The sequence below is a fragment of the Grus americana genome, chromosome 8, assembly GCF_028858705.1.
Source record: "Grus americana isolate bGruAme1 chromosome 8, bGruAme1.mat, whole genome shotgun sequence".
NCBI lineage: Eukaryota > Metazoa > Chordata > Aves > Gruiformes > Gruidae > Grus > Grus americana.
The window spans coordinates 25,540,724-25,566,221 of record NC_072859.1 but is presented as its reverse complement, the minus strand read 5'-3'; the positions used below and the strand labels follow the sequence as shown (position 1 = coordinate 25,566,221).

General features: G+C 40.1%; 1 protein-coding gene and 1 long non-coding RNA gene across 2 annotated transcripts; one reads left to right on the top strand and one right to left on the bottom strand.

Moving 5' to 3' along the window:
- Positions 1-1,135: 1,135 nt before the first annotated feature.
- LOC129209523 (uncharacterized) lies at positions 1,136-20,823 on the bottom strand. The gene is made up of 3 exons (XR_008578099.1): positions 19,280-20,823; positions 5,850-6,041; positions 1,136-3,058 (listed from the first exon to the last, which is right to left on the bottom strand). It is a non-coding gene; the product is annotated as an uncharacterized LOC129209523 (long non-coding RNA).
- On the top strand, positions 10,327-24,349 carry LOC129209519 (riboflavin-binding protein). The gene is made up of 5 exons (XM_054834070.1): positions 10,327-10,715; positions 11,438-11,537; positions 12,680-12,808; positions 18,420-18,531; positions 22,406-24,349. The coding sequence occupies exons 1-5, from the start codon at positions 10,502-10,504 to the stop codon at positions 22,640-22,642; spliced, it is 792 nt and encodes a 263-aa protein (XP_054690045.1). The 5' UTR covers positions 10,327-10,501; the 3' UTR covers positions 22,643-24,349.
- The last annotated feature ends 1,149 nt before the right edge of the window (positions 24,350-25,498 follow it).

The window sequence follows — 25,498 nt, the reverse complement described above, 5'->3', positions numbered from 1 at the left end:
CCGCCCGCCGGCCGGCCGTTGCCTATCGCGAGAGCACCGGCCTCGCGGCGGGGAAGAGGCGCGAGATTTGGGAGCGAGGAAAGGAGGGGAGCGCGCGAGATTTCTCACGAGGGGCGGGCGGGAGGTGCGAGGCGGGAGAGGGCGTGCGGCAGCCTGGGAAGGCGGCGGCCGCCCCGTGGCCGGTGAGAACGCTCACCGAAAGGGGGGATAAACCAGGGGCGGGGGGCACGGGGCACGCCAGCCTGGCTCCCGTAGGGCTCCCCCGGGGAAGTCATGTCTTCCAGCTGCAGAGGTTCTGGAGGTCCTGCAGAGGAACGGGGCTGCCTCGCTGCGGTATTAAAGAGAGGCTCAGGGGTGCAGGCTGAAGATCTACATTACGATGCAATAACGTCTGCTGGCGTGCGGGCAGCGCTTCTGCGCCCATCGTCGTGATCCAGGATCAACTGAGGTGTCCAGCAGCGACCAGTTTCTGTGTCAGATTCTTAATTGCTCCTGAAGACATAAGGGGAGTGCAGGACCTTTCCAGTGGTGTCACCCCTAGTAGGCAGTATTTTGGAAAACGCCACACTTCTTTGTCCCAGGAGGCCCACTGGCTCCCCCAGCGTGGCACGGTGGGCGCCAAGCCCCAGCTCCCCATGCACTCAGGTGAGTGGGGCGTCTCTGGGCAGCCCCCAGCCCTCTGCGAGAGCACCGAGCTGCAGGAAAGTGTTCACCCGCTGTACAGCACGCTTCATGGAGAGTGAGGTCCCGTCAGGGAGCGGATTAAGATGGAGTTCACCATCTCCTTGGTAGAAAAACGTGCAGAGATTCATTACCTCAAGGAGTAATCAGAGCATATATTCATCTTGTGTTTCATCTTAATAGTTCATAACCCTCTTGCATTTTTGTCTTCGCAAATTATTCCCCAAGGGTAAAAGTTACTGGTTTCTGCATTCATTTTTCACAAAAGCAACTTCAAAGTTGTCTCTTTTTTTTTCACGATTACATAGTCAGGAACCATGCTACTGCTGCACAAAAAACAATTCTTTCTCCCTTTTTACCAGGCTGAAAAGGCTCATACATCTTCTACCAGAAGTCTGATTTTATAAATTTTTTATTCATTTTATACAAACAAAGACAACAAAAAACACTTTCAAACAATTTATTGATGTAGATGAGTGGTAACTTTTTTAAATCATTATTAAGAATATTTAAATTCTTGCTGAAAACTGTTTCAGGATGCTGGATTAGTCACAGAGATCTTTTTCCATTGTAATTGTCTATGATAGAGATGGACAACCATGTGGAATTTCCCAGCTGGGAATCCTGCCCTAACTAAATGTAAATAATGCAAATTTATGGAACCTTGGCATCCGTGATAATGTGAGTCTATTAGGATGGCACGGTGCCTCGTCATAATTTGTCTGGATCTTTGCCCTGTTGCAACATAGATGCCAATTAGTTATTTGCTGGTTATGGCCTGTGGGCCACATTGCACTGGCTCACACCTGTTCACTTCATGTGCCAAAAAAGAATTTCTGAATACGGGAAGAAAAGTCAATGAGAATTTGAGTTACACTACCTGCCTTTGAAACATATTAAAAACAAATCTCCTGTTGTTAGTTCTAGATAGAATTGCAAATAGTTGCCTTCTGGTTTGGTATTTTACTCAAAACAATTTAAAAATCTTTTTGATCACTCTGAATCAAAAAGCTGTTTGGGGGTTAATAGGATATTTTGCCAGTGAAAATACTGTGTTCGGTTTGCTTCTAGATTATTTCTTTCTCTGTTTAATCCCAGTTTAGTATTTTGCACTCAAGATGTCTTTCCAACACTTTTGAAACAAAAGAACTGTGAGGTTTCGTGTTGAAGGAATAGGAAAAATACTCCTAATTTTACTGATTCTTCCATTTTTTTCCGTTTAAACTCGTCACTGAATATGACCTGAATCTGCAGACCAATCCGAGTGACCTGATTTTTCTTTTCTGTATGAGCTAGTTTTCTGAACTGGTTTTTTTTTCCAACTTTAGATAAAAGTGAACAAATCATGACAGGCTTGGCAGGGAAAAGGGATACAGATGAATGAGGCAGAGCGTGGTGTTTGTCTCCAGAAATATTCTGTCACATCCAGAAAAGATAGAAGAGTAATTAATAAAAGCTTATAAAGGGGCTGATTCTTATGTTATCCAGACTGACTAACACAGAGCAAAAGCAGGGGAGCACAGAGAACCTGTGTAGCTCAGTGATACTCAGCTAATACTCTGTTAATTCTGTTTCTCTTTGCATTTCCAGATGCTTCTTCTCCCTGGCTCCCACCTTCCATTTTCTCCATATAAAGAACATCTCAGCATGCCCTTCTGATTCAGAATGTAGCTGGAACCATGCTGTCCAGGAAGAGTTCCCTTCCATTCTTCTTTAGCTGGTTTAAAGGGATTTTGATAAGGGAGAACACAGCGTCTAGTCCAGCTTATTCCATAATGTTTTCTGAAATGACGTAAGTCCACCTGCAGCATTTGTATGACTACTGAGCACACAGCTACAGCAATAATTCCTGGAGCTGGAATAGAAATATACAGCTTGAAGCTGTGAGGTTAAAACCTCTTTATTCCAAATAGAATAGAAAATGCTAAATAGTAGATGTTATTAGGATGCTGCTAAAGAATGGAATTTCCTCTACAAAATGAAATACTTACCTTGATCATTTGAATTCCTATTAAATTTGAACTTTTAGCAAAAACAGTGCAGCACAAAACCCAGCTGATCACCTGTTTTCACTGTTTCCAAGGCAGAACTGCATCACTAATGCCACCAAAAAAGTATATCGCTGAGGCTTGTTATTTGTCATTCTGCTCATGCTATAGACATAATCTTCACTCTCAATATTTCTGCTCTGTATGAGACTGAGCAAATGGCTTTAGTTGTTATGCATGTTAAGCTGTCACACACCTTCTGTTAGTGACCCAGTTCTAATGGCATTCAGAGAAGTTTTGGTCTTTTTGCTGGAATGCTAATGTTTAGCAATTGGCAATATGCAGTCAGCCCGGAAGACGGCACGGTACTTTGGGATGTTGTACTACACCTGTGTAGAATGTCAGTAATGACAAGTAATTATATAGGCTGCACGTCATCGCCATGACTCCTGGCTATTTCCCTAACTTCACCCCCAGGACAGCGTTCCTTTTTCAAGATTCACTAAAAAAAACCAGTGTGAAACAACTAAAGAATACCAGTTATGAGGAAAATAAAAAACAAGGGTAAAAAAGTAGTTCCATGAACTGCAGGAAGAGTGAGATTTGCTAGGAAAAGCCTTGACTAAGACTAATCAATTATTCTTTATAGAATGATGCATCATTTTGTTCAGCAAAAAGCTCTGCCAGGCTAGCCAAGCAACATATGTTGCCTGCACAGCTGAGAACTGCAGTCACAGAAACAGCTCCCCACTACCACTCCTAAGCTCCAAGAAAATGGTAAGAAATACAGGATTTTCCAAAAGAATGCAGGAGAATTAGTAAGTCTGGGACCTTGACACAATCTAGGCAAAATTTACTCATGATCTGAATCTAGCAAGGTCTGCTATTTGAGAAGTTCTGCATTAAGACATTTGTGCAATTAATAAAAAAGCTTATAGTTACATAAGGACTTTTTACAGGAAGGATATAAACACTCTTGTTTCAAGGCACAAACTAATCATTGAATTAAGGAGGATTAGGAAGGAATTTCTTACAGGCAGGTTAGTCCATAAAAGTATATTACATAGTATATTATTCCAGTGCATTTTCACTGGAAACTACTACTATTAGTCAGTCTTAGGGACAGAATAATGAAGTAAACCAACTGAAAACCTGGTCCAGGATGGCAATTACTAGATCTAGATATAACAAAAGTCTAGTCCTAACTGGATATGATTTGCTTTCCAATTGTTATTTTCCGTCTTTAGGTACCATGAAGGACATAGACCCTTGTTTGCAGTGATGCAGTATGTCAAAGTGACAGCTTTGCACTGCTGTAACCTTGTTCCAGATACCATATTTACATCTGATAAGGAAGTGGAAGACATAAATATGCAAATATATAACAGGAGTTAAAAGCATGGCTGTGAGGTTTAGGGAGAGCTTAGTGCAATAGCTAAGTTAACAGCACTTCTTAGCAACAAAATTTCATCACATTATAGCTTTAAAGAGACAGAGAGAGACCAGTGAATATGCTGCTTTCACTGTCAGTTTGGACTTGATTGTACAGCAGTTGCCACAGTTGAGCTGTTACCCGTAGGCATTAACAGAGTACAAATTACATATGCATATAAATCTGTATTTGTGTGTATTTCTGAAAGGTTCAGGAAGAGAAGCACATGGGGAATGGAGAGATGCTGGCCAGCAAGAGCAGCATCAGATCCTAACTGTTGTCACCCTCTCTTTGGGCACCCAAAGAAAGATGAGTTTTAAGAAGGGCCAGGGGGAGGATTGCACATAGTTCTACTGTTACTTATGGAAACACCTTCCAAATATGAAATCACAAAATACAAGAAAGTAAGCCATGGAAATCTAACGGGTGTGCAGTGGAGGCTAGCATCGGGACACTTCAAGAGAATTAACATGTCTGTATTGAAAGAGAACAGACAGAAAGGTCATAGATAAACTGAGATGGGAGTTGGAAGTGAAAGCAGGTTTTGATTGATACAACAGAGAGGGGAGCCATTTGAAGGATGCAGAGAGAGAGATGACAATATGAAGAAAGGTGTTGGGGAAAAAAATACCTTTTCCATGAGTGTTGTGGTCAATTTTCTAACCATAGATTCATCACAGTGCAATGAGTCAAGCTATCTAGAACTAATATGACAGGTATGGGAGTCATACATGAGATGTCTGCAGAGACACTACATGGACCTCAACTGTGTCCTCCTTAAAATGCATCCCTGCTGTGATACTAACAGGAAAAGCTCAGCAATGATTAATCTGGTGGTTTCCAATCACTGCCTTTCAATATCTTGACCAGTATTATGTCACGGTTACCTTGTGCTTGCATTATTTGTTTTCTTTATAGACCTGTCAGATCTTAATTTTTATTACAAGGTGTTAAACATAACAAAAATAATAAAAAACCAACCAGAATGCTAACACAATGGGGCTTAGATGTTGGCAGTTCTGACTTAAAGTACTGCCAGTTCTACCCTCCCCTATTTGTCTCTCTTATTGTGATATACCACCCTTTTCCTCACAGCAACACAACTCTTCTACAGCTGTGCTATAAACTGAACAGGAAAATTGATGTGGCTAGAAACACTGGAGGCAGGGGGAAGTGCTGGATTTCTTTTTGCTGGATCAGTTCCCCCATCTGGTTGAGTGCACAACCCCATCTGGGCTGTGCCAGCACAGTGGAGGGAAAGGGGCAGTATAGAATCAGGGCAGAAAACGGGGCTGGGGGACATGGCCATCCCTAATCCACTATAGGCACCAAATACTTTAAAACACCACATCACAACTTGACACAGCAACATCTAGGCATTACCTCTATACAAATAATAAATACCCATAATAAAAGTATAAATAAAAAAAACCCCAGTATTCATAGAATAACAGAATCATAGAATGGTTTGGGTTGGAAGGGACTTCCAAGATAATCTAGTTCCAACCCCCCTGCCATGGGCGGGGACACCCTCCACTAGACCAAGTTGCCCAAAGCCCCATCCAACCTGGCCTTGAACACTTGCAGGGAGGGGGCATCCACAGCTGCTCTGGGCAACCTGTGCCAGTGTCTCACCACCCTCACAGTAAAGAATTTCTTTCTAACATCTAATCTAAATCCACCCTCTTTTAGCTTAAACCCATTACCCCTTGTCCTGTCATTACACTCCCTGATAAACAGTCCCTCACCATCTTTCCTGTAGGCCCCTTCAGGTACTGGTAAGCCGCAATTAGATCTCCCCGGAGCCTTCTCTTCTCCAGGCTGAACAATCCCAACTCTCTCAGCCTGTCCTCATAGGAGAGGTGCTCCAGCCCTCTGATCAGCTTCGTGGCCCTCCTCTGGAAGGAGGCCCTCCTCGCGGCTCTCCTCTTCTTACTCCCCTAAGAAGAAACTCATCAGTCATAACTGATTGTAGAAAATTCGATCAAATATTAATAGTCTAAACTAGAAACAAGATTGCAGTTGATTAATTCTGGAGTATAGATCAAACTGGACACAGATTTTCTTTGTCACTAGTGAGAGCCCACATCACACCACATAGTCAATAGCTATCCAAACCAGAGCCCATTCTTTGTAGAAAAAATAACAATAATTGTTAGTGGTTCAAGGAACCTCACAGTAACAGACTAGCAGAATGTGAAAGGCAAATGAAAGACTAGGGCAAAGGAAGAGCATTCAGTTATGCTTTCAAGAGCTGCTTTCAACTTAGTAATAAGCTAAAATAAGTAGGTTTTTGTCCCCTTTAATTTTGAAAAGCCTAACATGGGGCTTAAAATAACATTTTTACAATGATAATTTTGTTGTTTGGGCTGTGATTGCTTTTTAAACCTACTATTCATTAAAATATCTGCTTTTTTTCCCCACTGACTCACTCTCTTGGTTATATAAAATTACTGGTGCTTTTGTCATTCCCGTGCCCTGTTGGAGAACTAGCTCAGCAACATTTACGTACTCAAATAAAGCAAGTAAGCCTTACTTCATGCCATGATGTATTCCTTACACAGACAAAATAAAAGGAGAAATCCCAGCTCCACCAAAGTGAACAGAAACAAATTACACCTTAAATTCAGTAGCATTAAGATTTGACCTCAGCTTTTTTTTCAGAGTCAGGAGTGCCAGACTGAGTCCATCTGGAGTGTCTCCTTTGGCATTCAGCTTGACTTGTGACATGATACGTTCAGCAGAGAGACTTGTGAATACAAACTCTTCGTTGTGAAGTCTAATGTAATGAAAGTCAAGAATATATACTTAACTGATCAACAAATAATGTGCCCTTGTTGCAAATTTAAATGCAGTTCTGCAAAGGAGCTTCAGGAATGACACTAAATTAGAAAACAACCTGTGCTCCTCATTACATTTCTTGTTAATGAGAAAAACACTTCCAACTTGTGAGCATGCAGGCTTACACTGAGATATGAGGAACAAACAGATTAATTTCATTAGCAGGCATTGCCATCTATAATAAAGCTCTAACAGGCCAAATGCTCTCATTTACGCTCCTGAAACCCTGTCTCCCTCCGGTCACACTGTTACACTTTCAGGATGCCAAGAAGGGAAATGGATCTGGCAATTGTCACTGGTTGGAAGTGCAAACAATTTTTCCCTTAACCACATTGGCTTTGCAGATTTAACAAGAATATAAAACCATAAAAGCTTACTTCAGTCATTAAAGAGATCTGACTCACAAAAAAGGAATCGCTATGTTGAGTTCGGAGTTGTCAGTTGACATAGTTACTAAACTAATTGCCAGAAGTGGGAAGTTAGCAACTAGCTTTATTTTTTAAACTTTTTTCCCCCTAATTTTCTGCTAATGACTGTTGCCAGAAGGAAGTTGCTCATGTAGATGGCTTTTGAGACCTACTATAGCAATGTTTGCGGTTTTGGAATAGATACATACTTTTACTAGCATCATAGGCCACTATCAATTAGATCATCACATGATGATAATAATTTAATGTTGTGGTGCCTGAATTACTGTCTGTGGCGATATCTTAACATCATGTATGCTTTAACTCTTGAAAAGATGAATAGAAGTTACAGGGCACTGATATTAAAGTTAAAATTTAATGGCAGTGGGAACCTTAAAAGTACACCACCACCACTGAGTACTTGAAAATAAGTTCAATTTTAACAAATAAAGAGAAATTACCCATTCAAGTATGGGAAGGGATAAGAAACTTCCTTTAAAGAATTCCTCAGTATAAGACATCACACAAAATAACTAGTCAGAGAGTACTTCAAGAAAAAGGAATCAAGATTCACTTCTCAGGTGATGTATAGCTGAGATCCCTAAAAGCTCCTTAGCCTGAGCCTGCTTACATGTGTTACTAACCAAAGCCAAGTCTGAGAAATCACAAACATATGACAATTTCCCTTCCTGCTGCTAGAAACTCTGCCTAATCTCCCAGCAAGTGGTCCCATTTGGCTCATACTCAAAGCCTGAAAGAGATCCCAGTTTCCTATAGCTTAATATAATTTGTATGTCAACTCAGTGAACAGAGGCATTACAAGAAACCTCCTGGCATGCTTACACCTTTACCAGCGTGCATGTATTTTATGCAAACTGAGCAGTAAGGCACAGAGCAGGTACTATTTCTGTGCTTTTTACCAGGCTGGCTAGCCCATCCACTCATCACAGTGTTGGAAATGAGTGTTCATATTATACAGCGGTCTTTGTTTTGTGAATACACAGCTCCAAGTGCCAAGCGGTATGCACGAATCTTTTACATTACAAATCAGCGAGGAGCTCCATTAATTTCAGCCAACACTAGATGAAGCCACATGAGGTGAAGGCGTGGGTAATAAGCCATTAGATTTACTTCAGTTTCTCCTATAGTTACTTTATGCCTTTTTAAACTTGCCTTAATTAAATTCATTCTTTAAACTTGTCTTAATTAAATTCCTTCTGGAACATAAAAATCACTCAGTTTCCACTGATGTGGAAATGGCTCTTTTTAGGCCAGCAAGACTTTTGCCTTGAGGCATTTACTGGAGCTAGGATAGGAATCAGTGCTTATAGCTTATAGAGATTGTTTTATTATCATGCTCAGTGAGTTTGCTCAATGAGATTCATACTACACTTCCACTGTGCCAATGTTTGTTTTTTCAAGCAAAAAAGGTTTGTAAATAATGGCCCCAGAGTATTATCTGACAAACCAGTGTTCTGTTTTAAACACAAAACCAACAGATGCTACCTTCCTTATGCATCTCAATAATTGCAAGGTAGTGAGTTGTGCTGCTCTTTACATTATTCACTGAGATTTGATCTATGAAAGTAAGTGCAACTATTTGTAATCACCATGTTGACCTTATGCAATGGTTTATGTTCAGATGCACAATCCTCTTTGCAGAAAGCAGATCCCACAGTGAAATCCAATCAGGAATCACTGTCAATGGTACAAGCAACAGTTTCTTGTAGTGCTTGTGACACTGGTTGGAGAGTACATGTGAGGTAGGTAGAGCGAACAGCAGCAGGTTTTAAAGGGATCTTGTGAACAAAGAGCAGAGACCTGGGAATTGGGAGATACGGATTCTCTTCCAGAGGCTGCAGTAAAATCACTGTGTAAGCCAAGGCAAGCCATCATATCTATAGTCAAAATTAAGCCAGTCAGGCTATAATATATAGCATTGTTTTTAATGTCTCTAATTCAGTGAAGTCCTAATCTGTGATAAGAGCCCCATGAAATTGATGTAGAAATCAATTGAGTCATTAACAATAAAAGGAACCATTGAACAATCAGGTGGGGGGGTAGTTGTATTTGGTATATAGGAGAGCTGTTGTTTTTCTAATTCCTGCCTGTGTTTGTACTTTCCACTTTATCATCTCGACATTTGCAAGCAATAAAAGGGCATTATGTGCTGGTCATTGCATCTGCTTTTGAGATAAATCTATGTTAGCATTCCAAAAGGTCAAGGAATTCTTCCAGGGCAAACAAATTCTGCAGCACTGATGCCAGATGGTGTGTATATAAAGTGGAAAATAAGAAAAGCAATTCACTGTATTCCTGTTCCAGGGAGAAGCATCACCCAAAAGGACAGCAAAAGAGGTGAGAAACTACTGAGAAATTGGAGAGACAGTTTTCTTTCTCTGTAACATGTTGTTTTCTTTATATCTAAAAAGTCTAGGTACATAGAGGAGCTGCAGTTGTTATTCAGGCAAAATTATTCAAAAAAGATAACAAATATTTAACTAAAGAATGAAGGGTTAAATTAATAACATGTATAAAGAATTATGCAGTGATTTATGTAACAGCTTCTAGATTTATCTATATAGCTCACTAATATATAGTCTGTGTTTAGAGAAATTTTAGTCTCACAGACAAAACGTTTTTATCTTGCTTTTTTGACCAAAATCTGCAAAACAGGCAGAAAATAATGGATCAGATTCTTAAGTATAAATTAGCATAGCCTCCACAAAACAAGTTATCAATGTAATTTATCCAGCTCAGGTGCTGACCACTACTAGCTCACTTGCAGCTGTATTAAATGTGTAATTTCCAAATGTGCAAACCAACTCTGCAAGTTTTAGAACTAAGCAATCTTTTCAGTGAAGCAGAGGAATGTCTCTTGGAAGGGCTCAAAGATAAATTCAGGTTGGTGTAAGAATTTTAAAATAATTTTCTTAAATACTGAAAATTATAACATGTTTTCATAAATAGCCTGAACTATTGGTGGCTTTTAGCACTTGCCACTGAACCTCAAAAATATGTAGAAGTATAAGTGTTTAGATATAAGCAAAGAGAAAGGAAGAATGTGTGTCTTAATATTTAGGTGTGCATCTTTGCTGAGCATATTTTATTTGGTTATATATGTAGCTTTTTTAAAGTAGTCCTTCCTTTTAATGCTATGGCTTCTCCTAGAAATAAAGGATATAAATAAAGACTTCTCTCCACACAGGAAGAAGAACCAAACAATAATGCTGAGGTTTGCTGTCACCCTCTTTGCTGTCATAACGTCATCTACCTGCCAAAAATACGGATGTCTGGAAGGGGACACCCACAAACTGAAGCCAAGTCCTGAACCAAATATGCATGAATGCACTCTGTACTCTAAATGTAAGAGTGGTTTAATTTTTGCCAAATACAGTCTAGAAGTTCAGCTTTGTACACACTAATTGTTTTGGCAGTTCCCTTAATTTCTCAGAAATATATAAGTTGCAGTATATGTTGCATTTGAAAAGCTTCCTTCGTTGGCATTTTACTGCATGCAACTCAAGAGTAAGATTCTGGCTCTTAACAAAGTCAACTGCAAAACTCTCATTGACTTCATTTATTATCTTCAAAAAATTATGATGCAGTTTCCTTTTCTTCTAGCTCTATCCGCTTAAAAAAGTGTACAGCAAAGATTAATTTGGTTTATTGTGATTAAGTATAAAAATTAATTATTTGTAGCAGACACCAAATGGAAAAGGTTGAAATCAAAATTCTATAGTGGGCAAAGTACAGTATTTATTACATTTCTTCAACTCTCTTTTTATGTTTGGTAGCTTTCAAAGTTAGTATCCCTCAGGATATAACACCTGGCAAAACACTAGTAAAATTCTTGGGGATCTCTGGGCACAACTTGAGAAAGCAGTGTTGATGCCAGTCCACCTCACTTAGCATTTACACTGTTACTTCCAAAATCAAAAACATTAGAGCTTGAGTACATCTTCTAGTTCATGCTAAGAAACTTTATCATGTTATGGACCAAAACAGATTCATCTTACATTTTGAGTCTTCCAAGTACAGTATTAAAGAAAATCCTTATTGCAAGATCTCTGTTTCGTTCCTAACAGCTTCCTGTTGCTATGCAAACTTCACAGAGCAATTGGCTCATTCCCCAGTAATTAAAGTAAACAACAGCTACTGGAACAGATGTGGGCAGCTCAGTAAATCGTAAGTCAGCTTTGATGTTGTCTGTGTCCTGGTTCAATAGATCTATGTTATAGCAGCCACACAGCTAATGGTAACTCCCCCTGCAGTTGCTGATGGACAATCCCTAAGTTGCCCTAGAGATGATGCCACCCAGCCTAGTTCCCGTCATCTTTTCTCTATACCTGACCAAAGTCTGGCTCTTCTTCTCCTTTCACAAAAGCCCATGGATCCCTAAGTATATACTATTTGTGCAGAAGGATTTATGCCATTTTATCAAGAAAGGGTTATGTTCTTTCAAGTTTGCTTTCAGAAGAATCAGGTCTAGCAATGCAAAGCAGTCATAAACCCACTGTAGGTAACAACCACACTGCACCTCTGTAGCTCTCCACAGCAACCATCACATACCATTGAGTGTGACCCTTAGTCAATACAGACCAGGCTTCTTCCTTTGTTTAGAAAGCATATCAACTAGATTATTAAATCTCACAAACAAAACATGCAAAAGTCCAGAAATGAAACTTCTGAATATTTAGAATCAAAATTCCTGTAGTCCTGTGGGTTTTGTAACCATGAAGAATGTCTTCATAATTAAGATTTTTAGTACCCCTTTAGATGTTAGAGCTGTGAAACATGGCAAGTTATAGAAATAAAAGAATGAAAGTACAAAACAATTAAGCAAAAACAGATGTGCAAAATAACAGCTATTGCTTGCCACCCCCAGAAGAGCAGCAACAGTATGCGTTTTTAAGTAACTTCAGCTGGGCTGTGGGAAAATCTAAAGATTAGTGAAACCATGAGGCTACAGCATAGAAGAAGTTTGTACTATAGGTTTAAACTACATTTTATTATTGCCTGGAGTCGTGCTTGCCAGGAAAACTCAAGGCCTCAAAGTTTACAGAAAGCTTACACAAATGGGGCTGAAATATGCATGGAAACATTTGTGCACTCTTCAGCTGGCTATGGTAATTGCACAGTCAGAGTCTGTACACAATGCCAAAGGAATGAGTTTGGAACCTAGACGTTAACAGGGTGAAAAGATGCTTTTCTATGTTTTTCTCCTAATCTGTAGTATTGCATCCACATCAAAGCAGGCCTAGAAAACTGAAGCTATAGCCTTGATGCTAAGAAACAGGCTTATTTGTGGCTTTTCTCACCCACCACAGCTGCGAAGATTTCACAAAGAAAATTGAGTGCTTTTACCGGTGTTCTCCACATGCTGCTCGCTGGATCCATCCCCACTACCCTGCTGCTATTCAGTCTGTTCCATTGTGTCAAAGCTTTTGTGATGACTGGTAGGTTCAGCTTTTTATCAAAGGATTTTTATTTAGCTTTAATATGCCTGTGTTACTCAGGTGTCGAGAAGCATGGGTGGATGAAGCACAGATCTCCCAATCACATGGCAGGAAGATTCAATGGTGGGGTACCACCTTTATGTCTTTTCCCTTGTTTTTCCTCTTCATTTCTTGTTTGCCATCTCTACTTTTTCCTTTCCTAAGCTACTACTCCCAAAATAATAGACACAGGCTGAATGCAGGATGGTCGGTCAGAGTTTAGTGACTCACGGACAGCATGGCTCTGCTCTCCCCAAGGAAGCAGTGCAGGGGCACCAGAACTGCCTGATGTGACAGAGGAGCTCTCACCACGTTGATGGGCACTAACAGCGGTGAGGGCCTGCCCGCCCTTTGAAAAGCCCATGCCTGTGAGTTAGTATTTATGCAGTTAGCATTTTAAATCTAAATACTTCATCATGATATGATACATTTCTTTTATAAGTATAAAATGCACTACGAAATCATGAAAGCAGACACTTCCTGTATGTTTTCAATTAATTCATATAACAAATTAGCTTAATTCCTTAATTTTTCACGCTTGGCCTTTGCTCTTCCTTTCCATCATCCCTCTCTCTAAAACCACTTCCAAAAGCCTGAATCTCTGAGAAACTTGCAGTCAAGTAATGCTAAAAACATTAATAGCAATGAGCAAGCATAACAGCATTTAATTTTGTTTCCCAAAATACAGAATCAGGGAATCACATTTTTTTTTGAGTGCAAGACATGTAGTGGGACAACCCAGCACCTGTCTGTCCATAGTCTTGGGGTACGAGCATTATATCCGGGTGGGGTACTGAGATTTTTTCAGTGGTCCATATCCAGCATTTATCTCTCCCTCCCTCCCTTTATTCCTCCCTTCCTCCCTCCCTGTTATGAGATGTTGGATCTTAAATAATGTCATATAAATCTCAGTCAATACCATATTAATGTATGTAACTACAGTAAATAGTCTGTATGGTTAAATTGGTGTGAAGCATAGTACAAACAGCACAGGCTGTGTTCACACTATAGGATTATAACTGCTAGCATCCCTTGAAAGTAATGAACCGTGAATGTCTGAACCCCTTAGACTGCTCTGAAAATCATGGAAAACTGATATGATTCTTCCAAAAATGTTATAAAAGACCTTTTTTTGGAAGCACAGAAAATACAGAACACACAGTAGCGCATGGTCAGGTTCTCTTGCACTACTCTGTACAGTGCTGTCCCTAGTGATTATGCAACTTGAATATTATTGACACATGGATCCATTTTCACTCTCATCTTCCCTCCAAGGGCAAAGTCATGTACGCAGTGCAGTATTTTGGTAGGACGCATCTTTAATTATGTCTCCATTGCTTTGTGCCAGAGATGGAAACAAGCATAGTGTGGATTTGTAATGGAAGATAGTGAGAAGGGCTGGCGTATTTCTTAGCTTCCCTAGAATTTCCTCTAGTGATGAATTTTATTTCTGTGTTAGGAAACTCCATGTGCCTCAGGAACAGATTTGTCATGTGCAATCTTCCTTCCTAAATTTTTGGTAATCTTCTAAACTGAATCCAGATTATTGACCTCCTTGAAGATAAAGACCGAGACCTTGAATTTGCCTCAGTGCTCAGAATCTCAAAGCTCAGAACCAAATATTAACAAAATTTGAAAGCATTTGGATATTAAAGCATTGGAGTTGCCAGTGAGCTTTAGAATAAATCTAACAGCCAAAGTGACATAATACCAATATCTAAAACAAATGTATCCCAAAATAACTAGCCTACAAAGTCATCACCAAACTGCTATATCCAGTGAAAAGTGTAAAGATGAAAGAAAATAAACCCTATAAGTTTAGTTTGCATGTATGAATTGGTTTAAGCCAGTCTTAGTATATATGAGAGTTATACCAAAGTGTATATGGTGGGTCAATATTACATAGCAAAAGCATCAGTGTCCCCTGCGTATTGCCAGAACCTCCAGTTAAACAGCATATTTAACTTTTAAATAGCATATTTAGCTTTTGTTGTTGGAAAGTATGTGTGTGTGTGTGATTGAGAGCTGCTGCACAGGAAAAACTGATCCTTTTCCAGTAGAGAGTCTCCTGGCAGAGAGCAGGCGCTACTCTAAACAAATACTGAACAATGATCTATTGCCCCTGTTGGCGTCATAGATGCCTGGCCTGCATCAAAAATGTAATGATGACCCATTACCGGGCACACTAGTCTGTGGGCCTGCCTAATGCCAATGTCAAACCCATTCCCTCACCCTGCTTAAGGCCTGAAGCTAGAAAAGAGCTTGGACAGAATTCCCACTCTTTCTGGTGATTTAAAGTAACATTTTTTCATGTTCTATTCACTGGAGTCCCACTTTAGCGTGCCGTAGCATTGCTAGTGATGTGACCTACTTTCTCTACATGCCATGAGTGTGCCTGCTGCATACTGTATGTCTTTGTGGCCAGAAATGTGCAGAGGATTCTGAATGAGCAATGACTTCATTTAAAAGAAATTCATCTGACTAGCTTGGAGCCTTCCTTTTCTTCCTATTGTCTTAGGATTCCTTGCTCCCACTAGTCCTAAAACTATTGCTTTTGAAAGAGCCTGATGTACAAGCCATTTTCTGATCCACCTGTGAAAGGGCTTTGTGCCCTTTAAAAGACAAACAGCTAATTATAAAAAATGGAGGGGGGGGGGAAGCTGTAAAATAAAAATACCCAAAATATCCTGCCTGTTGTATGTAGGGAACTAGTATGTTCAGGAGTGATATTTTAAGTATTTATGTTTATGTTTCTCACAAGTTTTAATTAACGTTTGAAGAAATCGCTTACGGGTTTCTGGACAGCAGAAATCAGACTTTTCATAAGGCATGATTTTTCATAAACTTAGCTTCATAATTACTTCCATTGGGATAAAGAAAACCTCGTAATAATAGAGTTATGTCTTGCTACCTGCTTATATAACAAGCCACAGAGTCAGACAATAATCACACTTAGGAAACATTTAACCTGACAATTCAATAGATAATAGTGAATAAAAATATAAATACTCTAATAAACGTATTTAATTCAAATTCCTGAGGAACCTAGATGCATAGTATGAATGCCCCAGTTCAGTAAAACTCTGAAATACATATTCATAATTTGAAAAGTATAACTGAAGGTGACACTAATTTCAAAAGCAGCAGTTCTGCCCTCTCCTAAGCCCCAAGGGCTGCTCATTCTTTCCCCTGCTCTGTCCCCACCCCTGTGCCAGCAGCACTGTCCGAGAGGCTGTGAAGCAATCCTGGTCTGGGAACCCATCTGGCTGAAAAATATTTAGCCAAATAAAAAAGGAAACCAAAAAAGAAGACTGTGGGAAGGGCACAACTGCTTTAAGTGAAAGTGCTAGTATTAGGCAGCTCACAGTAGATATTGATCGACTTTGCTGGAAAGCAATGAATTCAAATGCATGCATAAAGAACATGCCTACATGGCTTGAAAAATCAAGGGCTAATTGTTGAATCTGATGCTGGTACGTAGAGAGTTTATAGATAGTGATTAACAGAAAGTTTGCATTGATGCTTCTAACTGGTGTGCCTTCTAGCAGGCAAAGTCACTAGTATTAGAGAAGCAGCTGTCACTGAGGAGTTACCTCTGTGTGTGTTTCTCAGTCAGGGTACATACAGCAGCTAACAAAAAACAAACTCATAATTTTTAGAGTCCCTAGTCCCAAATCCAGTCATGGTACAAACTGGTAGGATCTGCCTATTAGTGTCACATTATATTAATTTATCAAATTGCAGCCTGTTTCCAGCAGAGCCCTTACCTCTGACAGCAGATTCATAGATGAACACATTTAAGAATGCATGTCTCCTGCCCCAGACCTGTTTAGTCCAGGCTCTGGTTACCCTCCGTTACTGCTCTTTCTCCCTCCACTCGCTCTGTCCTTCTCCCACTACCAAGGAGAAGACACAGAAAAAAACTAGTGTTTTGGGAAGGTAGAAATGGTTTGTGATCACTACAATATGCAGGATTTTTTTCCCTAGTGTTCAGATCACTGTGTCAGAGTAGTCTTGAGTAACTGAACGTGTCAGAGATCAACAAGTCACCGAATCACAGGAAGAGCTTCTCATCTAGTCAGTCCTTCAGCAAAGATCTTGACTTTTGAAGACTGACTTCAATGTGAAAACAAGAGGCAGGAATATTTTAAACTTACTGTATGGTTTCTCTGTGCACTGCAAATATGTTTAAAATCACGTCAGCCACCACTGCAATAAAAACTACTACAGGTAAGGTCCTATAGGATCTATACTGGTCTGAGCACTTGTAATTAGTACTTGTGCTTGTAATATGCAACACCTAGAACTCCTGATGCTGGCTGTGGCCTAATTTTCCAGGCACTGTGCAGTAAAGATTGCCTGTAGCACAAAAAGCCCAGAAAACCTACATGAAGGTTCTACAGATATGCATGTTCTTACCTTTCTGCATGTGCAAATGTATTGCAATGTCTAGTTCCTGTAGTTCTGTGACCACATGACAACCTCATATTTCACATAAAAATGTAAGTCTGCAGCCCTCAGGATATCAAAGTAGTTTTGGAAACATGACCCTGAAGATTAAAAATGACAAACAGAAAATATTTCCAAAGGCATTAATTATAAATACCATGCTGAACTATGCTTTTTGAAAGCTGTGCCTCATGGTTTTGGCACTCTGTTACTGGTGTGAATAGTCCGCCTGAAGCCATTGAGACTAAATTTAAGTAGATGTTAACTGATTTGCAGAAAGTGATCCGTAAGAACGGTAAGAGCCAAAAAGTAGAACATAAAAAGAAGTAGAAGGAAGGAAATTATGTAGGATAACGATAAGTCATGAGATTTCTCATCACATAGACCAGCCAGTTGCGTACCATACTCATTCCACGCCATTTATAGGCTTTTTTTTTTTCTTCTACATTACCATTTGCAAGTTAAAAATAACTTAAAATTTAAAATTTTGGACCCTATACTCTACAAGACTGTTATCTTTCCTCCTTCATTTCAAGTTTAATTCTCTGAAAACATGGATCTGAGGCTGACAGCCTATTACTTTTTATGATTTTGTTCTTTGTGGATTTTCCTTATTTTAGCAAACATTCCCCATAGCAATTCCCTGCCCAGGAATTATCATTCTTCCTTTCCCATATTAATTCATAAATACAAACTTTCCCCACAGCTCCCTCAAGTGACAGTTCACTTTTAGTGTACCTGTGCTGTCACAATATTGAACATCAGCATTCATGAAACTCCCTCCCACACAGTATTTCCTCCACTCACTAACATCAGCAAACACAACCCAGCAGAAAACACTCCATGAATGTTTCTCCTCAGAACATGAGCCCTTTACTTAAGTCTGTGAGTATAAAATGTAGAGGGTGAACTGTTTGATTTTCATGGGGATTTAGGTCTTCCTGGCCAGCTCAAAGTTTATGTACATGTCAAGCTAAGATAATGTGCACATTTCTTGAAGATCTGTTGCTAAGCTGTGCAACTATACAACATTACTAGCATAGCCCATGAGTTGAGTTGAATCTGAGTCCACTGAAAAAAAGTGAGAGAAATAACTGTATCTTCCACACTATTTTCCATGAAGGTATGAAGCCTGCAAAGATGATTCCATATGCATTCATAACTGGCTGACAGACTGGGAATGGGATGAAAGTGGAGAAAACCACTGTAAGAATAAATGTATTCCATACAGTGAGGTAAGAGAACCTGATCAACTGGAGCAGAATATACATTTTAAAACATTTATATTTATGTAGATTGTTTATTCTAAGTATATATACATTTAATCACTATTCCTACCACTTGTGAAACAAAAGTAAAAGTTCAAGCAGCACTGATATTACAACCACAGTGGGGCTTAGAAAGTAAACGCTAAATGAACTTTGTTCATACAACAAAGACACTGAGATGCATTTTATAAGGTTCCTTACATAATCTGGGGTTTTACACACCTCTGTCTTTTCAAATTGGGACCTAAGTTCCCAGATCATTAAGGAATTTTTACGGTTTTCTTGCCTATTAGGCATCTCTGCCCTTTTCTCTTATGCTCAAGTCCTCCATCCTCCAAACCCCTAAGTACTGACATTCTTCTAATTGCCTCCCTTTTCTTCTCCATAGATCTATTGTATCTCTGATGTGTGTTCTCCATTGTGTCTGGCAATGACTAGGCAGTGTTAACTTTGTTCTGTATCACTCTGATGGTTAAAGAGCGGCACTGACAAGCTTTCTGGGAGCTCATCCCATCTTTCTGAGAAGGTTTAATGGTTCGGGTAACTAATTTTATGAGCAAAAGTGTATAAAATGAGAACTGATAAGACTTAGAAGAGCAAGGTTGGCTGGAACCTGATCTACAGAGCTTTCAAGAGTCAGGTAGGATTTTCTTTAGTGACTTAAGTAAGTTTAGCATCAGGGCAATATAATACAGCTCAAAACTGATACACTTACTTGAATATTTTTAACAGCTGAACTTCACTGAGTCCATGAAAACTGCCCAAATTGCAGAAGTAAACAAAATTTAAGTGTAATGCTTAGGGACTCGTAGTAGGGCTTGCAGAGATCCCAGATTCATTGTTTTGAATTCAATTCACATGCATGTACTTCCAGAGGTCAGTTCAGCAACTGATATAAGTGGAAGTCACAGTCCAGTTAGTGCAGGATTGCTGTCTGCCTTGCAAAAGTGACACTAATCAGCAGGCTCAGGAAGGTGGCCAAAAAACAAATGGGCTGCGGAAACTTACAGCTTAGTTTCCCAGATGTGCTAAATCATCAGTAGTTCCAGATGAAGTGAAAAATCTCCATAAATAATCTCCAGTCCCTGTTCAAACTGTCCCTGGTCCAGAGATAGGAGGTTTTAACCTTGAATTCCCTTATACTTATTTCTTAAAGAAAATATACCATCTGCAGGGAAAAACATGCAGCAAATCCAGAGGTCTTATCACTTGAAGCCAGGCGCAGCTATTCCTAAACTAAATGGAACCACACCCTAAACTGCCCATGTTTTTCACCAAAAATAGGCTTGCATGGTAAGTAAGAATAAAGATGAAGTTTCTTCAGAGAAATTAAAAAAACACATTTCCCATGTGAAAACTACATGATATACACTAGACTTGCTTGGTTTGGATTCAACTTATGGGAAAGCAAGTTACTGTTACCCAGAAGCACAAAGGGTTTTCCAATGTCAGAGCACTGTGGACAGATGCCTACTTTCTTTTGATGCCCTCAGCTCATACGGAGGAGCAATCAGCAGCCCTACAGTTGACATATGCAAGAAGTTTTAAGGACTATTTGGAACAAATGCTGAATATTAAGAATGCACAATGGATCGTAGCCAGTTTTAGCCTGGCTAAAATGAGGCATGTTTTGTCATTGTTCTCCCAGCTGAGTGCTCCCCAAGCAATGTTAATGCACAGACTGGAACATTTTCCAAGAAGCTGAAGAATCAGAATCCTTTGCAATAATTTAGGGGACATGTTTGGCAAATGAGCTGTGTGCACTGTTTGTTTGCTGCACCATTCTGTCTGTGCTCTGATCTTTAAGCAGAGTTAGAAGGAAAGTCAAAATAAAATTACCAATTTAGTAGAAGAATAAGTAGAAGAGCATGAATACGTTACAGAACCTGTGGGAAAGAACAATGGGATGTAGCCATGTCTCTTACGTACAGAGCTAAGAAAACCCACATGACAGCTTTTAATACTTTTTGGAATGATTAGGTAGAAGCAGGTAGAAATCCAGGAACTGTACAGGAGCTGGAAGAAAATGCCTAATGCTGCTTAAAAGCATGGGAATAGTGGGAAAGAAACAGCTAAGATCTGCCTGCCCTGAGAACACAAGGAGAGAACCAGATACTGCAACCTTTCAATTTCTGACCTTGCATTGCTCTCAGTGCACTAGCCAACCTCCACACTTCTCCAGCAACTGCAGCATCCATGGAGTGAACCCTGCATAGAGATGGTGTGAACTGAAAAGCTATTTTACAGAGGCTTTGGGGCTATTTGGAATGGAGTCTTTATTATTCACAAAGGATAGATTTCTAAGGCAAAAGCAATGATTATGATTTCTTCTCATCTGCCTTCCTGCACAGTATAGGTCAACACAGTTTTGCATGTGGGGAGACAGAGAGACATCTCATAAGAAGAACTTGTGGAAAATAAGCGGAGTAGAAGCAGCTGCAGGACTACAGATGCCAAGTCCCACTTCCACATAATAGACTTAAATCTGTAATCATTTAACTTTTTCCACACAGAGAAGCTTCCGTGCAGAAATCTCCCAACCACAAAGCCAGGGCACCTTCTCTGACATTCACAGTGTCAGATCTTTATATGAGCTGGTGATGACAGTAAACCAGCACACCACCCAGAAATTACAGCACTAAGAGAAACACTGTAGGATTAAGGAATCAGCATCATATGCAAGGACTACTTGTACTACTACAGTTGAAACACACCTTTCTTCAGAGAGATGCTGGTGACATGGTCAGGATGAATCAGTCAGTAATGGAACCCAGCAGCCCTGCTGCCTGATCCGCTGTTTCAGTCATTAACTCTCCCACTCCTTAATTCCCAAGGCTTCTACTCCTGACACCACTCCAAGCCCCAACTTCATTCTTAGCTTTGCTTCTGAGAGTACCTAAAGCTTCCTTTACAGAAACAGAAAAGATTGAACTTCAACCACAAACACATGGGAGAAATGCAGGCAAGATAAAGTGTATATCCTGCCCACTCAGTAGCTGGACCTGATAACTCCTGAGCTAATACTCTTTAAGCAAACTCAAGCTGGGCAGACAGGAGGTTGTCACAATGTGAGCTTGGCAAGCAAAAAATATCTTTGTTGTGTGATTGCACAGGTCCTATGACAGAGAGGCCTTACAAAATGACGTAGTATCAAGAATCGGACAGATTCCCTCGCAGAGAGTGCAAGAAGATGCAGTTTACAATGTCTTGAGCCAGAAAAGCCATTGCACCACTGGACACAGCACTTCGGAAGACTGAAGAAAACTTTTCTTCAAGCAGTTTCTAAGTTATGTCCCTTATCTTTGTCTGTGAGGTCCCGCCCGGTCACGACATAACACTGCAGCAGGCACAGTGAGATCCCACAGAGCTGTGACTCCACTGGTCTGTCTCCAGCCTGTAGATATAAAGATTCCTGTATTCAAAACACTCAGTCTGGTGCTTTCAGCACTACTCAGATCCTGAGACATGTCAGAGTGCCCCGACATGCTACAAGTTGTACTAGCTCTCACACACAGCTTTGGTCTGTCAGACACAGAAAGCTAGCTGGGCTGCCGGGCACAGGGTGGAAACAAAGGGCTGGCTGTTGATCACTTTGCATGTTGTGTAATTACTTGCTCTCACAACACACAAATATCTTTTGCCAGTGGTGGGACCGGCTAACATTTTACGATGTCTCAGAAGTGGTGAAGCATGGCACGCAGCAACACAGTGGATGACTGCAGACTGGTTTTTTATAATCTAGTATCAATTTTTTAAAAGTGATAAATGTTTATAGATTTGATACAAATCAATTTTAACTCATTTTTAAATGTAATTGATGCATTTCTTATTTGACACACAGATGTATGCAAACGGGACTGACATGTGCCAGAATATGTGGGGGGAGTCATTTAAGGTGAGCGAATCCTCCTGCCTCTGCTTGCAAATGAATGAGAAGGACATGATGGCAATGAAGTATCTCCTCTCCGAAAGCTCAGAGGAAAGTTCCAGCATCAGCAGCAGTGAGGAGCATGCCTGCCAAAAGAAACTCCTGAAGTTTGAGAAACTAAAAGGAGAGGAAGGGGAACAGACAAGATAAATGCTGGTGGATGTATGTCAGGACAAGAGAAATTGTTGTGGAGGCTGGACTCGGGGCATCATGCCAGCCTGCTTTATCCCTTACTTCCTAGAACACAATAAATCAATGGCTGGTTATATTAATCTTTCTCTGATGTTTTTGCATCTGCATCACAAAGCTCCCAGACAGGTTAGCACAGGTGTAATCTTGTGACTTGAACTGAACAGCTAGAAGCCTGAAGGTAACATCTAGGGGTTGACTTTCAAAGAGGAGAGGCACAGGCAGCTCCTGCTGACTTAAGGTGGAACACTGAGAACTAGAGACCTCTGGAAGGCCACACCAGTAACACACCAAATCTTCAACCCAAACCCTTCATTAGCATAGGCACACAGCATCCTGTCACGAGTTCCTGTGTGCCAGGCTCTGCTCAGATAAAGAAAAATGGTCCAGGCAGAAATAGGTCAGTGAGCCTGGCTACTGACCACTGAAAATTTGTTTATGTTGTATCTCAAAAACATTTTTGCAAAACAGGGGATTGTGGTGTACTAGATAAATCCCTGGATCCATATATTGGCAGTATACAGTATGCACGGTCTGTTGCACTGGGCTTTTACCTTATACAACAGCAGTACCAGTCTCCTACAGTATGAATTTGAAGCATAATTTTGAGTCCAATTAATCCCACCGAATGATTCCAAACAGAATGATCTCTGACAAATGGAAGTGTCAGGGAAGACCCTAATTACATTTCTCCCATCAGTAATTCTGTTTCCCAGCATCACTGTTACGGTCAAAGTAAAACCAAAATCTGCACCAGTCCCAGAGGGACATGTCAGGTAAGAATGAATGAAAGCCTGCTTTCACTTAGGCATCCATACTCCCTCTGATACCACAGTAGAGCAGACAGGTCTGTGCCATTCTGTACAGCCTTTCATAGTGGTATCACCAGGGAAAACATAAGAAGGATTTAATTTGGGGGGGTCAGATTACCAAATTGTGAAAATTCTCAGTGTTTGCTGTGGAGCTAGCCACCTTACATCACTTAAGGATCTGGCCCACAGTTAAAACTGACTTGGCGCATCCTGGTAAACTAGCAGAATCTTAAGAATTCAGCACACTTTCTTCACTGGGCTGTTTATTTATTGAATGGTTTCACACAGCTGCAATAGAATTGCTAGACCCATTAGGTCATGCTCTGCTTCCAACAAGATTCTCAGTATATTTAACAATGGGCTAATTCCTACCAGCACTGAAATAGTTTTTAGAATGATATTTTTCTACATCTGTATTTTATGCTAACTCAATTTGTCTGTTGTAGTGTTTAAAAAGAAAGAATTTGGAAGAATTTGGTCTTCTGTAAAGTTCTGACAGTCTTTTTTCCTCTATTTCACTAACTCTGTTCTGTCCTGTCCTTTATTGCACCTGAATCACAGTGGAAATTTTCCTGCTTTTTATTTTGCTGTGGTCAGAATTCAAGAATGAATTATCCCCTCTCACTGCCATAACACCAACTTTTTCTGTATCACCATGGCCAAAGATTTCCTTCATGTTCTTTGTTAAATATAGCACAATTGTTTCTGCCTGTGTCTCTGCTCTTTTTCTTCCCATTCCACTTTATTCTCTTTGCTCTGGCTACATTACTCTTGAAACCACACTCAACAAACAATTCTTCCATGCTTAGTTTCAGGATGACCCATGACACTGGTTGTTGCATGCTCTTGAACAGCACTGGATCCTACAGCAGCTAAGGGACCAAGACCATTTAGCTCCTATTCATAACTTTCCCACTGACTCATGATGTACCATTTAAGCAAACCATTTAACTCTTTTGTGACCCCAATAATTTTTCAGAGCTACCATATTTCCTCTAGGTCATCTCTTTTCTAAGCCAAAAAGTCAAGAACTACTCAGTTGTCCCTAGCATAGAAATTGTCCCATACCTCTTGGTCATTCTTTCATTGATCCAGATATGTTTTATTCAAATACAAATTATCATCCAGAAGGACTTTCAGTCTTGATTTAAAACTCCAAATAATGCAGAATTCTCCAATGCACCTGATAATTTGTTTCTTCAGTGGTAAAGATTATCCCAGATTTAACATTTGTTGTTTCAGCTTTCAGCCACTCATTTTTGCTAAAGCCTGTTGCCTGTTGTATTAAAGAGTTCTTCAGGATTCATCATTGCTTTTCCGCTTAGCAGCATATACCCTGGATCAAACTGCTTCTCGGCAATTAGCTCCATCTTAGGTCTATTTAGTTTACATATGTCATTATAAAACATTCCCTCTCTCCTTAAATCATACTTACGGTTCTTCCATGCACCTTCTCCAGTCATGAATATCCTCCCCAAATGGTACAAATTAAAGCTGTACTCCATGGCAGTGTTAAGGGTGACCTACAGAGAGAGCACCATGTCCCTGCCTCTCTACACACTTCTCCCTAATTGCACTCCCGTGTCTACTAGAGCATCATTCTGATTATTTTCATACCTCCAGTGTCCACGTGTTACAATTCCTTGTTTTTTCTTGGCATTACTCTTTTCCACTATACAGCTCCCTGGTCCCAGAGGTGTGAGCTGTGATCTTATCTCTCAGGCTTATTGCTTTGAACTTGGTTGTATTACAAAACTTCCATGTGCATATATCAACCTTCCTAAGCCACTGTTCACTCTGTCTAGCTGCTTTATACTCACAGTAATTTTCATCTTAGACAATCTCTGTGTCACTCAGAAATGCTATCAGTGGTGATTTTACATTTACAAAAAGGCTAGGATAACTCGGATAAGGCAAAATTAAAAATAACACAAATCACTAAATATCAGACTACAACAATACAGTGTGAAGGTGAATCAGGGAAAAGAAAGATCCAAGTTACTGA